We start from the raw sequence: 18,178 nt of genomic DNA, 5'->3' as shown, positions 1-18,178 counted from the left end.
ATCTATATCTCCTGTGTCTATATCTTGCCATAGGCTCATAGACTTACCCAATACTCAAACGGTCGTCAGAATTATTTTAATCTTTTAATGAATCTTTAGTGAACTATAGTTTCATTGAGTCATGGCATGCTCATAGACAACTGTTGTTAGTAACAGTTGTTAGAAGTGGATTTTGTTTTGACTGTTGTCAGTGGATTACTGTGGATGGAGCAGTGGAAGAACAAGGTGTCGACCAGAAATCTTTTAATAACGAGGTAATAAAAATAATAATAGTAATAATAATAATAATGGTTATAATAACAAAAGGACGTATACACTAACATTTATATTGCTTTAAGATAGATCATGATCATCGTATTAACTCTGTGTGTGTGTGTGTGTGTGTGTGTGTGTGTGTGTGTGTGTGTGTGTGTGTGTGTTAGGCGTTCTACAAGAAACACCGACCCCTGTGGACGTCTGTTTTCAACCACGGGAGCGAGTTGGTCTGATCCAATGACGTAATGAGGCTGAGCCGAGGAGAAGAAAATAATGATGATGAGGGATCAGCTCGTATTAAACAGTAGCAGGGAGGAGGAAGAGGAGGAGGAGGAGGAGGAAGAGGGGGAGCTCGCGATCGTATCTTGTCCTCTTCAATTTAGTCCTGCGAGCGACCGAGATGCCCCTGATGAAGGACGCCCGGGTACTCTGCCCGTCTGTCTGTCTGTCTGTCTGTCTGTCTGTCGGCCCGTCAGAAAGGTGGCTTTGAATGCTCTACGTCCATGGTAGTAGTCCTCTCTCTCTCTCTCTCTCTCTGTGTGTGTGTGTCTCACCTCACTCTCTCTCACACACACCTCAATCTCCCCTCTCTCACCTCACTCTCTCTCTCTCTCTCTCACCTCACTCTCTCTCTCTCTCACACACACACACACACTCACTTTCTCCCCCTCTCCCTTCTCGCCGATTTCCCTGCGATATACTATTTAAGTCGTTTATAATACCTGTCGGCAGACGATTTTAATCACCTTAGGGGCGGGGAGTGGAGGCGTGAGAAAGGGAGACATCATTTTGGTGGTGAAGAAAACGGTGAGATTACGGGATTTAATCTACCAGCGCTTCTATCCTTGTGCGTGAGTCTTGCGCGTGAGATACTAAGGTCTCACGTGAGCTCAGGGGCAATTGTTCTTAACTGAACGATCTCGGTATCCCCCTGTAATCAAGCTTGTGTAGTCCACCACCCTAGCATCTAGATACGGGGACCAATTCCAATTGCTACATGATTACGAAGTAGAGGCTTTTTCCAGGACTTCCAGATAATTATATTAGTATTTAAGGTTAGAATTCAATGTAAGTTGGTGGTGGGGTGGGGGGCTGGTGGACTTTGGGAGGGGGCTTGGGGGGAATAGAGAGGTGGAGTGTCTCTTTGTCACCCCCCTCCCCCCCCCGGCTATCAATCTGAAACCTATTTTGACCCAAGACAAATATTCCAAAACCTCCACCCTCCCACCCACCTCCACCCTCAACCGAATAAAAACTGTCAAACTCGAACCAGAATAAAATCCGTAAACGGACCTCTCCTCCTTCCTCCTTCTCTCCCCCCAGGAGGGAAAGGAGGGGGTTAATGATCGAATTGAGGGTTCTGAAGCTCTATCAAGAAGGCCTATCTCGCCTCGAGGGTCCAACCAATCGCCCTATCGATGTTATTTTCGCCCTTTTAAGGCTCACTGTACTGTGCCATACTCTGGAACAGATAACCCTTATTGATAGGCGAGCGACGGAACCACGAGGGTTGTTGTTATATATACACCCCGTACCATAAATAGTCTCACGTCACTTATGAATATTATGTAGAGTCGCCTCCACTTCTACAGTGGCTGATGCCTTCTGAAGGAAGCTTGTGGCGTTTTTTAGATCGTAGATTTACGACGTCCGTTGGTGATTTACGATCTCTGTAGGTGTATGTGGTTGACGTAAAGAGGCTTCCGGGAGCGACACAAGAGTGTGGTACCCAGATGTGAAGCCAGCTGTACTTAAGTAAAGAGATGGCTCAAGGTCATTTCTCTCTCTCTCTCTCTCTCTTGTTGATTTCCTAGAAATGATCAGATGTCATGCGACGTATCATATATTTGATGCCGATCAGAACCGTACTTATAATTGATAGTAAACTTGGGGTTTCGTTCTGTGAATTGATCCATCATCAGTATAACTGTGTGTGTGTGTGCGTGTATATATATATATATATATATATATATATATATATATAACAATATATATATATTTGTATATATGAAAAAAGATAAAAATATATATATATATATATACATATATATATATATATATATATTTGTGTCATTTTGACATTTTGGAAATAAACTCTCCTACTAGGATTCGAACCCTCGCCTTTTACGAAGCAAGCCGCTCTGGCAAGGGTTCGAATCCCAGTAGGAGAGTTTATTTCCATATATATATATATATATATATATATATATATATATATATATATATAATATGATAAAACCACAGTCAAAGCAGAAGAAAAACTGGGAATGGTGAGTCTATATATTTTGACCGTAAGTTATCCTATTCACAACTGAAGAGGACTGTAGCTTACTGTCGAAATAATAGAATCACCGTTTCCAGTTTTTTCTTCTGCTCCGACTATTGTTTTGATTTAGATTTACTAATGTGCTACTACATTTTTCATCAGTGAAATATATATATTTATATATATATATATATATATATATATATAAGATATGCAAAAATTACCACTCTTGCATAATTAACAAAATTACTCATTCTTATTAGCATATATATATATGTATATATATATATATATATGTATATGTACATACAAGTGTGTGTCTGTGTGTGTATGTATGATAGCGCTCGGAAGATGTGGTGTTGTGTATGTTCTTTCATGGTAGTCTCGCTACGTCACACTAATCTGTGATGGAGTGTCTACTCTCACACACTTGTTTATTTCCTTTATTATTATTATTTTATTTATTTATATATTTATTTATTATTTATCTTTTTTTCAATCGTTCTGTGTTTGGGTTACAGTACCGAACACGTGTTTAAACATATATTTTTATTTATTTATTTATTTATGATTTGTTGGAGTAGTAGAGAGAGACTCCATGATGGCGCCGAAGTACTTTATTCCCCAACGTTTCGACTTCGCCTACAAGAGACGCTTTCATTTCAAGGCCACCGATGTTTATATTTGTCGGACGGGGTACAGACTCTGGACCATGTTTATTTATTTTCGAAGCCGGACACTTCAAGCACGACAAACGTGATCTTGCTGTCCTCCAGAAGATTAATTTCTGGAGTGGGCGGCGGCAGCAGCGGCGGACAATTGACCAAGTCTTGAGTGCTGCGAAGGCTATTTTTGAATCGCCACTCGAAAAAACCCTCCCTCTGGGTCACCCCAAGGGGGGCGTCGTTGAACAAGGAGTAATCAGACCGGGGGGGGGGGGTTAGGGGGGAGAGGGGGGTGCTTTAGCTGATGCCTGTCGCAATATGGTTATCATGAAGGAATCATTCTCATCTCTCTCTCTCTCACTCCCGTTATTGTTGTCCGTTTTACCTTATTGTATTGACCTGATGGTAGTATACAGGAAGAGAGAAACTCGTGGGGTCCTGTTCTTTACTCTCCAATTAACCATACCTGTGTGTGTGTGTGTGTGTGTGTACGTGCGTGTGCGTTTCCTTGTGCCCTTGAAATAATCATCAAGTCTCATGGAATCCGGCCCGACAGATAATTATCTTTCTCGAATGAGACTTCGGGTTAAAAGGTAAACGTAATATATTTTCCCAGATTTATAAAACAAAACAAAAAACTACGAATATAAGGTTAAACCCATATGACGTACAAGGACTTGTTTGCAATTAGCTTATTGACCTCTCAGGGGGCGACCCCCCCCCCTTCCCCATCCGTGTATCCCTGACCCCCGCCACCCAGTTCGGAGATGGGAGAGAGGGGGCTGTGCACCCTAAACGAGAAGGGCTGCTTCCGGGTGCTTCCCCCTCCCCCTCTCCCCCCTCCTCCCTCCCCACTCCAATTGGACTCTCAAGCCCTGACCTGCCTTGATATCACACACTTATCCCATTGCTCAAGAGGAACAGTAACAGTTTGCGGTATTAGTGAAGCTGTCAAGTCCTGAGCGGGGAACGACCTTGGACCTCAGTCATAGCGTCTCCTTCATGCTAACCAATACACCAACGAACCGTGTCCGTGGGTAAGCATATTTTGTGGGCTTAATGCTTTTTCTATAGGTGTGATGCTGCGCGGAGGGTGACGGGGAGAGGAGGAGAAGGAGGTACTCATGTTCGTCATGTTATTTTCCCGTTATTGTTGTCCTTGGGTCGTCATTGGGATCCCGTCCTCCCGACTATCTTTGGCCTTATCATTCGCTGAGCATGCATAATTTGCCCGTGTCACAGAGAAACACTGCTTGGCACTACTTGGCACTACAGTTGGCCCGCAGAAACACTGTGCCATACAGAAACACTAGTTGGCACTAATTGGCACTACTGTTGGTCCACAGGGAGATCCACTAGTTAGCACTACTTGACACAACAGTTGGGAATACTTTGCACTGCAGTTGGCACACGGAGAAAGACTAGTTGGCAGTAGTTGGCACTGCAGTTGGCCCACAGAGAGACAGTAGTTGGCACTGCAGTTGCCCCACAGAGACACTAGTTGGCACTACAGTTGCCCCACAGAGACAGTAGTTGGCACTACAGTTGCCCCACAGAGACAGTAGTTGGCACTACAGTTGCCCCACAGAGACACTAGTTGGCACAACAGTTGGCCCACAGAGACAGTAGTTGGCACTACAGTTGCCCCACAGAGACACTAGTTGGCACTACAGTTGCCCCACAGAGACACTAGTTGGCACTACAGTTGGCCCACATCTCGATCGCATCGGGGGGTGGGGATGGAATTCCAGCAATACCCTTATCCTATGCTTCACCACCACCAGAGGCTTTAATCACGTGCTGGACTCGTGATCGACAGCAATTATCCTCTCGGGTGAGAATTCAGAGCTCGTATTCGAGTATGGCCCGATCGATGGGTAATGTTGGCCTTACACACACACACACACACACACACACACAACCCTTTGCCCACCAAAGTTGGGGTACCGGCTCACATGGTATCAATGATGAAATTTTCATCCCTGGATGGGACTTGAACTTGGATCGCTGAATTGTTGGTCGAGCGCGCGCGCGCGCGTGTGTGTGTGTGTGTGTGTGTGTGTGTGTGTCTTACCTAATTGTAGTAGACACGGTTATGACCTATGCCTATGGTGTCCCGCCTGGACTATTTATATCTCTCAGATTTTGAGCGTGTGAGAGACAGACAGACAGGTAGACAGATAACATGTATCCTAGAAGCATACAGACCAGCCACGAATGAGCACGCACACACACATACACACACACAGATCGGGGGGGATATCTTAATCTCCCCAAGAGGATACAGTAGGTTTTTATCTTGGGGTGGGTGGGATAATCTTGGAGCTTGCTTGCATGTCTGACTGTCCATGACAGTGTCCTTGGGTAGTTATCTCGCTGTTGAAGCACGATGGGGGGTGAGGGGGGGGTAGGCGTGGGAAGCTGAAAATTGTCGATAAGGATTACTTATGTTGGTAAGGACGCTATAACTTCAGCCTCTCTCTCTCTCACTCTCTCTCACTCTCTATATATATATCTCTCTCACTCTCTCCTTTCTTTTTTTTCTTGATCTTGGTTTTAATTTTCCTTGTGATAAACAGATTTTTCAGGTGTCAGAGTGTTTTGTATCCAATCTTCTTTGATTTTTCTTCTTGATAAAGTATATTTGGAACTGGAGAAGGACATTGTTTTAAAAGGAAATGTGCCGACTCTTGTCTATGTGCTTGTGTGTGTGAGTGCGTGCGTGCGAGTGATAAGAGAAAGACGTATAGCGTAGGCCTATTATCTATTATAGTGGAGTACTTGTGAAACTCCACGATGTTACATAGTAACAGTGTGTTTGTAGAGTTCTGTCGAACTAGAAGGTGTCTAGGCGCCGGTAATACAGAAACACAAAATTCCCTTGCGTACCTGTTGGCACCTTTCCATTCCCCCTCCCCTGGCTCTAGGCGATTTTATTCACCTTTGAGAGAGAGAAATGTCAGTCATTGATTCGGTTTCGTGGTCAGGTCAAAATGACGCAATCGCGTGTTTGCGTCAAAACGACGCAATCACGTTGACGTAAAATCTACGTCATCACGTGTGCGTCACTCTGACGTAATGCAGAATGAATGAACGTTTTAATACTCGTCTGTTTTCATGTGGTGGTGGATGTATCTGTGTGTGATACTTCGCGAGACTTCACGACTTCAGACACGGTCGAAGATAAAAAAAAAAAAAATACAATAAATAGATAAAATAAATACTCGAAATAAATACTCGCCCGAAGCGGATGGGTGAAGGTGGGCGGGTGTGAGCGTGGGCGTATGGGTAGGTCTGAGTGTAGGCGTATGGGTAGGTCTGAGTGTAGGCGTATGGGTAGGTCTAAGCGTGGGTGTGGAGGTGTGTGTGGACATGGGGGTGGACGGGTGTGGGCGTAGGTGGGTATGGCTGTGGGTGGGCGTTGGTGAGGAGGGTGCTTGGTCGCATAGGCGGATGGGCGGCGTTGCCTGGATGCAGGCGTTCCTTTGAGCTGAATAAAATCGTCTAGCGTTGAATCAGAACAAAAATGGTAAAGGTAATTGTGTCTTGAGTTTTCTAGCACGGACTTGTTGAGGTCAGCCTTGTGCGATCCTCTTCAAGGAAGAAGCGAGGGGCTCAAGTTCGAGGTACTCCGAGGTCCTCCTCACGCCTACAACATCGTCGGGCGTTGGCCAGAATAAAGTGACTCAAGTGAGACATGGAGGTGTTTGTGCTGGGGCGATGTCGGTCCTCCTCTTTCTCCTCCCCCTCCTCCTCCACTTCCTCACCCTCGCCACGCCGCTAATCTGTAGCACCATCGGTGTAACACTCGGTCGAATTGCATCATTCATTATGTATTCATTATCATCGCCATGGAACGGTCAGCTGATCGTCCGTGCCCCATACTTCGACCCATCAAACCCGCCGCCTGAACGGTTATTTCCGTTACTCTTCCAACGGCCGGAGACTCCCCCCCTCCCCCTACCTCCTTCCTTCCTCTTCCCACTTTATCATCGTTATCATCATCATTCGTATCACCAATCACCACCACCTTCGTGTCAAGGCCCCACACCGCATGTTGATGAACACCTTTTGAACGCGTGACGTCACCACCTATCACCGGTCGGCAACGCCGATCTCCGTCTCCTGTCCCAAGGACACACATCGGTGGGTAGCGTCTTGTCCTACCCCTGCAGTGCGGTGACGCCCTGGTGGCCGAGGGCTATGTGGATGTATATTTATGGGCACAAAACACATCGCCATATAAGACGCACCATTTTGGAAAGATACTTTTAACATAGATATATGTTTATAATTTTGAAAGAAATCATTCTTCGCAGATGTGTTGAAAATGATCTAAAGTGTTTTGTAGATGAAATGTGAGTTTTTGTATCGACGTGTGAGGCTTTGGCGACGGCGACATTGATCGAGAGCGGTTTGTTTACAAAGCGACGGCGATACTCTGGTAAATCACGACGAGTGTGTCGCCGCTGAAACAGCGTCGCCATTGTTCATTGAACAACTGAGTAACATAGGTCAGCTCAGATCCCCCATAGCCATAACACCACCGACCGTTCTGTATTCTGTGCCCAACCTCTTCTTATACGGCAATATGGCATGTAAGACGCAGGGTTAATTTTGCGTAGAAAAAAATAAAATTGAATAAAATAATCTAGCAAGTACGGTATGATGTATGCATATATATATATATATATATATATATATATACACAGAAAAACCACCAAGGAAAACAATAAATTGATGATTGAGCGCTTTAGTCTATTTAGACATCCTCAGGGTAGATAAATGGTGAAACGTGTGTGTGTGTGTGTGTGCATGAAAAATAAAGAGGCTAAGGATCAAACTATGCTTGGATCAGTTACCAGGTAACAGGTCAGGCATTTTTTTTTTTTTTTCATTTATCAAGTGGTTGGTCAAATCTTGGCCTAGTTACAAGTGGTTCAGGTACTTGCGTTAGTTACCAGGTGGTCAGGTAATACTAGGGATAGTTACCAGTTGATCATTCAGTTCTTGGGTCAGTTACCTGGTGGTTGATCAGTTCTTGGTACAATTACCTTGTAGTGAGGGTAATCCCTTGGTCAGTTACCAGTCACTTTTTGAGTCACCACGTGGCCAGGTACTTGGGTCAGTTACCAGGTGGTCAAACAGTTCTGGGTCTTGTCACTAGGCAGGAATTTCTTCGCATATATCTATTTAAGATAAGTACAAATGTTATCTGTATCTTTCCTCTTTTTTTTCTGTCCTATTCTCCTCCTTTCTCGGGATTCTTTCTCCTTCGTGACCTCTCTCCTACTCTTCCTCCACTTTCTTCGCCCACTCCTCTTCCTCCTCCTCCTGTCCACTCTCCTCCCATGCTGGCTGAGCGGGTTAGGGCGCCGTTACTCGCGGCGAAGGTCGAGGGGATGGCGGTTCGAATCCTGCCACCGGCGAAGTTAAACCAAGGGTATGGTTAATTAAATTCCACGCTACAAAGTCCTCTGTAAGGGGGTGCCACCGTTCTAGCCTTCTGATGGGGGATGGGGAGTTTGTGACGTTAAATCATATCATTTATTCATTTTGCAATGTGCATAGGTATACGGACAGCAACCTCCCCCCCCCCTCTACCTCCATCCTCTCCCATTGCCCTCCATGTTCCGTGGCTGTCTACTACAGATGACTTGGCTTTTCGATTAGCCCAAGCATTTCCTCAGTGCCAGAGATGGGATGTTATCAATGTGATTTCGTGGCCTTCGTCGTGGCACCCCCGAAGGGACATCGTCTTAGTCCACAAACTGGAACAAGAGTTCTCCGAATCGTTTTCATGTCTCGTGACGTCTTTGTCATGGAACTGGAAGACTTGGCTCCAGAGGTCTGAGGGTGCCACTGATATGAATTAAATCGCCTGGCGGTAGTCAGGATAAAACGAAGAGTGCCGACCGTTACGTCAAGGGTTGGTCGAGATTGGCACCAATCCCCTTTTGGTGCCAAGGGAGTGCCGCGGAGATAAAGAAAGTAGCCTGGCACCAAGAGGGCAAGTCGATGAAATTTGGGGTGGCGCCTTTAGATCGGCGTTATGTTTTTTTTTTTTCCTTCTTCGTCTTCTTCTTCTTCGTCTTCTTCGTTTGAATCTCGGATCTCTCCGTGGGATGGTCCTCCTTGATCAGTTTCTTTGCTACGTCATCAATTCTCTCTTTTTCCACATCCTATACGACATTTTCTTCTTAAGTTCTGGGTTATCTTTGTTGGTTATCAATAGTACATTTACTAGTTTTTCTTCTTTTGATATTTGGATACAACACACACTCCCTACCAAACCCACGGGGCGGGGGGGGGAGGGATAAATGGCCTGGCGCCAGCTGGGGTAAAAGTGGGATGGGGTTGGGGGGGGGGGGTTGGCACCTAATGTATAAGGGGTCCCAAGTGCCAGACTTGGTCCTTGCGCAGAATGCCACGGGTCGATGTTACAAGACTGCGGGGGAGAGGGGGGGAAGGTGGGGGTGGGGGGAGAGGACAAGGGGCAAGCAGTCGCGGATAAGATAGTGGCGGCCGTGGTGGCGGCTGTGGCTGTGGGGAGTCGGGTCTGTGCACACAAGCAAGCACGCAAGCACACAGCCTGTGTTGCCACTGGGATGTATGCCAGTTCCCACAAACGAGTGAGATTTTTTCCCCACAAGGAAATCAGGATTTCCACGTCGTTTTCCCACAGAAAGAAGGAATTATGATATACACAAATAAGGTCATTGGGACATATAATTTGCTCACAAAACATCCCATGTGAGCAAAATTCTCGGACACAAAATTTTGGAAAATTCCCACAAAATGGCATCGGTGCTGACACAGCTTGACCTCGTTCAGAATCCCCCCCCCCCTGGAAACACGGCCGTGGTGTGACGGGATTCGGTTATTTTATTCTGGCGAGTACCTTGGGGGATCTTTACCAGATCATGGGGGGGGGGGATGCTCTCTCCGCCCCTTTCTCGATGGAGCCGTCTGTGCCCCAGCAGCGATTTAAGCATTTTATTCTGGCTGACGCTTGGGGGGGGTATTTTATTCCCCCCAAATACGCGGGAGGGGGGTTAACCCCTTTCGCCTCGCGTTGGCTACCTCTATACATATTTCATCCTGGCTAATGCCGCCAGGGTATTTTATTCAGCCAAGAGTATTTGGCGAAGACCAGTGAGGAACCTAACGGCTTATTGAAACCTCAGTCCCCCCCCTCCCCCTTTCCCTTCTCGGCTGAATAAAATCTCCAGACGGTATTAACCAGAATAAAATCAGATGAGGTCGTGGTCCAGATTTTTAGAAGAGGATTTTTTTCTTTCTTTCTTTTTGAGTTGGTTACAATATTTTTGTCGTAGGCAAGTCCAGGTGATTTAAGTCAGCTGAACGTTGGACACGGAACGAAAGATCGCTTGTTCGACTTTTGTCCCGAGTTCAAAACCTCAGCAAAATGAAATTGTCGGACATTTGCTCAAAGAAACAAGAACGTGAGGACGGAGCCTTAATTAGTACGACGATTCGTGAGTTGCAGATTATTTTCAGTCTCAGGGATTTGTGTATCACGACTTGATGAAGCTGTACAACATTTGGTGTTTGTTTTGATAAATATAAACACGTCACTGAATTAAGGACAGGAACATGGAAACAAGGCTTCCTCGGGTCTAAACCCCCCCTCTCCCCCTCCCCCCAGGGACAACCGAAGGAGATAACACGTGGACCAAAACTTCACCTTTGCCCTCTGTGCGCCGACAGCTGCAGCACCAGACACGGGTACAGTCAGGGCCTAAAGTCTTGCATCGTCGGATGGCTTTAAGTTTGCAAACACACGTTTATTTCTCACTGTTTGGCGTAAGGATAGAAGCGGTGGTAAACTACAGAGCCCGTAACAAGGTCAACTATTTCGCGCATTTTCCGTGAATAGAACAACAAAAGATACTTTCCGCTATAGAAAAATCACGTTTAAATATCGACATTAACATCTGGGAAAAGTGGTTCACGTCAATACACGTGTAGGAATCGAACCAGAACCTTTGCGCTCACGGGGCGGGAATCAAGTCGAGCGTACCACAGCAGCAGCTGCGTCTACTCGAAGTTGGCGGAAAAGGTCAGACTTGTCAGCGTAATTCCCAGCCAGATGCCGGACTGGCTGACAAATGTGCAGGATACTGTGTGTGTGTGTGTGTGTGTTTATCTAATTGTAGTAAACAGGAAAGCAACGCTGTGTATGTATAGTGTGTATACACATACATGCACCATGTATGTGTATATGTGTACCATGTGTATGTATATGTGTACATGCGTCACATGTGTATATATGTGTACATACACCATGTGTATGCATGTGTACATACGCCATGTGTATGCACATAGGTGTTCATGCGCTGTGTATGTGTGTAGGTTACATGCGCCATGTGTGTGCGCAGATGTGTACATTCGCCATGTATGTGTGTGTGTATCTGTCTGTGTGTGTGTGTGTCTGTGCGCACGCGTGTGTTGTGACATGATCTCCAGGAGTTAAACAAAATCACAACTAAAATCTCCCCCTCGGCTGATTAAAATTGCCTGGCGGCAGTCACAGTAAGACTCAAGTACCCGGCCGAGTGTGTTAAGAAAAAAACAGTGTCACGTCGGTACTCTGACTCACGCGCATGCGCAGTGCACCGTAGGCCTCAAGGTCCAGTGGCATTCGAAGAATCCTTCCTCTTTCCGAAGTGCCAGGGTCAAAGTGCCCTCGCGTCTCGATCTACGTGTTGGACAGCACTCGCGCACCGTAGGCTTAGGGGACGGCGGGGGTGCTGGGGGGGAAGGATCCTTGAAGATAAGGAGGACCTGGATGATCTCCAGGAGCCGGGAATCAGGCCGTCACGCAGTCACCGTCACCTAAGTGCCACTCGTTGGGTACCTGGGATGTGACCCGTGGCACGCACATGCAGAACGGTGATGTCGAGTATGATAGGTACGATCCACGGATCTCCTTCCCTCCCCTCCCCTCCTCCACCCATTACCTCGAATTGACCATCTTCAGCTTGTGGCTCCCGAAGTCCCTCTCATCCTCCAGTGTTGTGTGAAACTTGAGTGTTCGAGTTGTCAAACGCGAACCAGGTGCCCCATAGGAAGAACTTCGAGTTGGAATATTTTTTGTTACATGCCACCTGTGCCCGGAGTGGGACGATGGCCAGCGTTATGAGCGTGGCTCGGTTCTTGTACACCGTCGTCGCTCCTTGGGCCAAGGAGCAGGTCGAGGATCACCTTCAGGACATCGAGGTGCTTCTCGTTTTTTATATAGTTTTAAATATTTGTTTATTATTATCTAATTTATTTTTTATTATTTATTTATTTATTTTACTTTAGCTAAAGTTCCAAACTTTATACGATTGTAAGATTAGCGTTGATGTCCCTTGGAGCAAGATCGAGAGAAAACAAGGTCTGCTCGCGCGCATGTTGTGACGTCATCTGAAGGGGAGCCCACAGAGAAAATGGTGAAAACGTAAGTGAAAATGTTAGGTAAAAGAGAAAACGTACAGGCACCACAGAGTTTCTGGGAGACTTACCTATTTCATGTTCTGCAACCGTTAAAATGGGGGTTTCATTTTGGAAAAATGTTCTTGTGGTTTATCTTTGACATATTTAATAAAGAAACAGACGATGCAGTTAAAACTGGTGATTGATATAAACGCCATCTAGTGAGAGAGCCGCACAGTAAAATGTATGTGGACGATGCGGCTCTCCGTGAGCTTTCCTGTCTTTCCTATATAGTCTTTGGGCCAAGCACTTCTAGTGACGTCAATGCGCAAACAACCTAAATACTGGATAGCTGTTGAGTAGACCTTGTATTCTCTCGATCTTGCCTTGGAGCACGTTCCGCCACATCTTACTATCGTATCCGGGAAACGTTGCGATCGTAAGGGAAATTGGGTATTGGGGGGAGGTTCCAACTGCTGAAGAGATGCGTTTGTGGTCGACGTTGATGTCATTGTTGGTATGGCAAGGACCCAATGGGCAGCATTTCACAAACCGAGGCCCTTCGCCTCATCCTCCGGCGCTCGGGGATTCCTCCATTAAGCTGAACGAAATCGTCTGACTCTGTGTGTCAAATCTCTTGGATTCGTTTCATAGTATTTCGCGGGCGGAACCGGCACTTCCATCCCAACGGTAATATCATACAAAGGGGTGAGAAGTTTACGCCAGTCGGCGCCGTGTTGCTGCGGCCGAAGCACTTCTGATCCGTTAGGCGCTTGAGGCAACAGGGTCGCTACTTGGAGGAAACTGAGAGAAGTGCGGGACTCGAACATATTAGCCAAATGACCGACTGGCTTATTCATTTGCTTATCTAAGCCCGTGGTTCTCAATCTTTTTCACCCCCCCCCCATCTTTCATGAATTTTCAACATTTATTTGGTTACCCTTCATTTTATCCCCCAAATCCCACCCAGCCAAAAAGTAAAATATAATAGTAATGATAATAATAATAGAATGTTGATTAATCATAATTATCTTGTATTTCTTTTGCCAGGACAGTTTTTTTTTTTTTTTTTTCTCTCTCTCTCTCTCCAAATTCCTCACAATATATATAGAAATGTATGATTTGTAACAGCAGGAGGTGATGGCCCCCCAAAATTCTTGTCATGGTTCCCTTGAAGACCCCCCATAGCCCCCAGGTTGAGAACCACAGATATAAATTTATGTAAATATTTTTCATTAATTGAAAAAATATATAACCTCTAAACCCTTGCTAAGTGTCTTTATATCATCCAGCTTCTAACTTAAAACAGTTACTATGTTTAATAAATGTGAGTCCACACTGAACTTTTATGAAGAAATGCAAAGAAATTTTGAAATTTTGGAGGGTGAGCTGAGGTTACTCTGGGTTACTATGGAAATAACCTCATGCCGTAAACCACATTAAGTTGAATGCAGCGAAATACATCCTCAGCAGGACAAGCAAGACTCCACGGAGACTCAGATCAGATCAGATATCTGGAAGACAGACTGATAGCTCATATCAGGTTATCTTTGCCTATCAGGCATTCGATCAACTCCCAGCCTACAAATAGAGCCTACTGTCATCGTCGGGAAGTAGTTGCATTGCTAGAACACTTGTGTAATGTTATACGTCAGTGTAGAAAATCCGACGTAGCGCACTGAGATTTAATTGTGACGAATGGAGATGGGAAGTGAAAGAACTAAAATGTTAGTCTGTGATCAGAATCATCCGAGAAAAAGGATTTATTCGGAACACCACAGGGACCCGGTCCAACCCTGGGGTTGGCGGAGCGGCCCAGAAGGCATCGAGGAGTGGCAGCAAGAAGGGCTCGTGTCCCTTCTGATGGCCCTCCTCAACCACAACGTGAACACACTCAATCTCAACCTCCAAGCACTCGTCCATGTCATTAAAACCATCCTCAACACAGATACCTGGACTGGCCTGTTACAGGTAAATGTCGGACACACAAATTGCTGGTACGCACATTTTCCCCCCCGTAATTTAGAACTACAAGAAAGGCAACACTTATTTTGTACGAAATTTAGAGGCGTCTTTGCGATCTGGCATAGAAACCATTCCCTGTACTGAATTTCCAAAAGTAAAAATAAAAGCAACACATATACAATTAAAAGGGGTGCAAATTGGAATCGTAAAGATACAAGCAAGTGGCCAAACTGTCCTGTTTACTGTTGATTCCTTGGTGACATCCTCTTCCCTTTTTCCGTTTTTGTTTTCGCCTGTTTATGAATTTCCCTAGATCCCTGTTTTACTGTTTTTGTTGATTTTTGAAAAAGAAAGGGAAAGAATCATGTTCCTGTACATATTCAGTATCCGTTCAATTTTGTTTTCCTGTCGATACTGTACTCATTTCACCTTCCCTTGTATTTTGTTATAGAACCTCTTTTAATTCAACTTTTTTTTCATGAAGTTTTACTGTCTTCCTCCAATAATCTTTATTTTTTTATATTTTTTATTTTCCATTTTCTCCTTTGTTCTGATTCTCTTTCTTTTATTGTTCAGAATGCGCTGAACGAATTCAACTTCCTTAATGAGGGCGAGGGCACGGAAACAGGGCTGGGTCATGCCCCAGGAACCCTGGCCGACACAGAGGGCCAGGTCAGTATAGAAGAAGTGCCCGAGGAAGAGGTTGGGGTGATTGAGGGAGTTGGTGGTGGAGTAGTGGAGGAGCAGGAGGATGAAGATGAGGCGTTGGGTGCAAATAACTACGGCCATCACCAGCTGCCCGCCATCCAGCCTTCTTCCTACCATGTCACCATGCCAAAAGACCAGGTATTCCTTCCGCCCACACCACGGCCCTTCATCGTGTCAAAAAAGTTGTTTTGCTGCTGTTGCTGCCACTGCCCTCCCAGCCGCTCTGCTTAATCTGTTACCCTTAACATTGCCTTGCTCTACTAACCCCCCTCCCCCCACCTTCACTAAGATCAGAGTGCCGACTACCAGTAGCCTTACCCCCTTATTTTCTCATTAGGTATTTGGAAATGCTAATACTGCTCCTATTAATCTCGCAGTTGTTTATACTGCTACTGTAGTGTATGTTCGGGCAGCATTGAAAGGGGTTCTTGAGCTTTCGGGGTGACAGGAGCTACATTAACTATTAATGCATCAGAAAGACAGAGCCACGAATTAGCTGCGCTCCTCCGGTTGATTTACGACTGGCTCTTCTGGCATGGATGTGCTTGACTGTTGACAAAGCTAGTAAAATCAGTAACTTTGCCATTTATTACTTATTTCTCTTCTGCAGTTTACAGTATCTGGATATATTAACTTGCTATACTTATCGTCGTGTCATATTAACCCTGTTTCGTTAGTACTAACTGTTCACATTTTTTGCAGTCTACTGGCCGAGAATCTACACCTGCTGGGGAGGATAGCAGGCACTTGGCCCTGTCCCGGTTTGACCGAGAGCATCGAGATTCTGCATACGAGACTCATCGTAATTCTCAGTATGGCTCCATGGGCCTCGACCAGTTCCGCTTTATCTCGGTACTGGGGCGAGGTCATTTTGGCAAGGTCATATTGGGTCAGTACAAGAATACTGGCGAGTACTTCGCCATCAAGGCATTGAAGAAAGGCGACATCATTGCCAGAGATGAGGTGGAGAGTCTCTTAGCTGAGAAACGCATCTTCGAAGTAGCCAACTCTGTCAGACATCCCTTCCTTGTCAACTTGTTTGCTTGCTTCCAGACAGAGGTAAGAGAATTGTTCTCCATTCCTTGTTTACCCAAATTTAGTCCATCGTTGATGCATATATTCCTGAGATTATGTTTAAAGTGTTGTCCCCTTTACTCCTAGTAAAGAAAGTAAAGGGATAACACTTTTAATGTAATCTCAGGAATATATGGAGGGGAATGGAGTGTGATAGGGATGGAATGGGTGGGAGTGGTTTTTATGCCTTTTTCTTTTTGGCTACCTTCCTTATAAGGGGAAAAAAGCCTTTGGTATATGTATGTATGTTATCCCTTTAAATGAAAGTATGACATTGCAAAAAGGGAAGTTCTCATCTGCTTCATTTGTGGATGAAGGTTAGTGGAAAGGGAATCGCCATATGGTGAATCAGTGGGGGTAAACCAGCTTTGGCCCTTGACTGCTGCTGTGAAAGAACTGTGCTTTCCTGCATAGCGTTTGACTCGAGCAGTGTAGCAAGGAACAGTGCAACCCTTCATCTGCAAGGTGCTGAGATGGGAGAGGTGGTTGAGTGGGTTTTATTTGTTAATGATGTCATTGTTTGTGTGCAACCCCCTTATAAGGAGAAAGGAACCTTGGGTGCTTTTATTCAATGCTTTATAAGTATCATTTGTTAATTCTAAATTTTATTCTTTGTGTTGCAGAGTCATGTATGTTTTGTGATGGAGTACGCTGCTGGTGGTGACCTCATGATGCACATCCATGCAGATGTGTTTGATGAGCCTCGTGCCGTTTTCTATGCTGCCTGCGTGGTTCTAGGCCTGCAGTACCTTCACGACAATAAAATTATCTACCGCGACCTCAAGTTAGACAACCTCCTCCTAGATACGGAGGGCTACGTCAAAATTGCAGATTTCGGGCTCTGCAAAGAAGGGATGGGTTATGGAGACCGGACTGGCACCTTCTGCGGAACACCGGAATTCTTGGCCCCAGAAGTCTTGACGGAGACGTCCTATACCCGTGCAGTGGATTGGTGGGGGCTTGGTGTGCTCATCTTTGAAATGCTAGTTGGTGAGGTAAGATAACAAGTTCCTTGTGTAATTAAATTTCTACACATTGTTTCATAGCCATTGTTATAATGTTAAGAAAAGAACCATTGCTATTGCAAATTTATTTGTAACGTATTTTATGATTGTTGCACATTGTGGAGTCTTGGATTGAAGTAGAAATTGAATAATTTAGTATGGGTACTATGTCCTTTTCTGCATGGGGGGATGGAGAGGAGGGATCGCCAAATTTATGAAGTGGCCTTGCTGTGGATGTGCTGTGTCTTGCGACACTGCTTCTGACCCAGGGCAGTGGACAAGATGCAGGGATGACCCGTCATCCAGGGGGTGCCAAGATAGGAGGGAGGGAGGAGGGTGAAAGGGAGTAGAATATATAGGAAATGGAATGGGTGGGAGTGGTTTCTATGCCTTTTTCTTTTTGGCTACCCCCTGTGTAAGGGGAAAAAACCTTTGGTATATGAATGTGTATGTACTATGTCAACATTTCTTGATCATTTGTATTTATATTATTTTTCTTTTCCACAGTCACCATTCCCTGGTGATGATGAGGAGGAAGTGTTCGACAGCATCGTGAATGACGAAGTGCGTTATCCACGATTCCTGTCCATTGAAGCTGTGGCCATTATGAGGAAACTTCTTCGTAAACATCCTGACCGCCGCCTAGGCGCTAGTGAGAAGGATGCCGAAGATGTCAAAAAGCAACAGTTCTTCCGAAATGTCAATTGGGATGATTTACTACAAAGAAGAGTGCGACCCCCATTTGTACCTACAGTTGTAAGTATAGGCAGTGTGTGTGTGTGTTTGGTAATGCATACAAA

General features: G+C 45.3%; 1 protein-coding gene across 12 annotated transcripts in view; it reads left to right on the top strand.

Moving 5' to 3' along the window:
- Pkn (serine/threonine-protein kinase N) overlaps positions 1–18,178 on the top strand; it is a 365,893-nt gene that overhangs the window by 345,290 nt on the left and 2,425 nt on the right. For 8 of the 12 annotated variants that reach the window (XM_076198503.1, XM_076198501.1, XM_076198504.1 and 5 more), the window contains 4 exons: positions 15,169–15,438; positions 16,003–16,359; positions 16,998–17,369; positions 17,886–18,134. In XM_076198503.1, the coding sequence (XP_076054618.1) occupies positions 15,169–15,438; positions 16,003–16,359; positions 16,998–17,369; positions 17,886–18,134 (1,248 nt within the window). The remainder of the gene's footprint in view (positions 1–15,168; positions 15,439–16,002; positions 16,360–16,997; positions 17,370–17,885; positions 18,135–18,178) is intronic. The other 4 variants (XM_076198498.1, XM_076198496.1, XM_076198499.1 and 1 more) reach the window with 2 other exon arrangements.

This window comes from Oratosquilla oratoria, chromosome 15 (genome assembly GCF_046742065.1).
Source record: "Oratosquilla oratoria isolate Oo_2021 chromosome 15, ASM4674206v1, whole genome shotgun sequence".
Taxonomy (NCBI): domain Eukaryota; kingdom Metazoa; phylum Arthropoda; class Malacostraca; order Stomatopoda; family Squillidae; genus Oratosquilla; species Oratosquilla oratoria.
The sequence above is the reverse complement of the archived record's forward strand: the minus strand, read 5'-3'. Positions and strand labels throughout refer to the sequence as shown.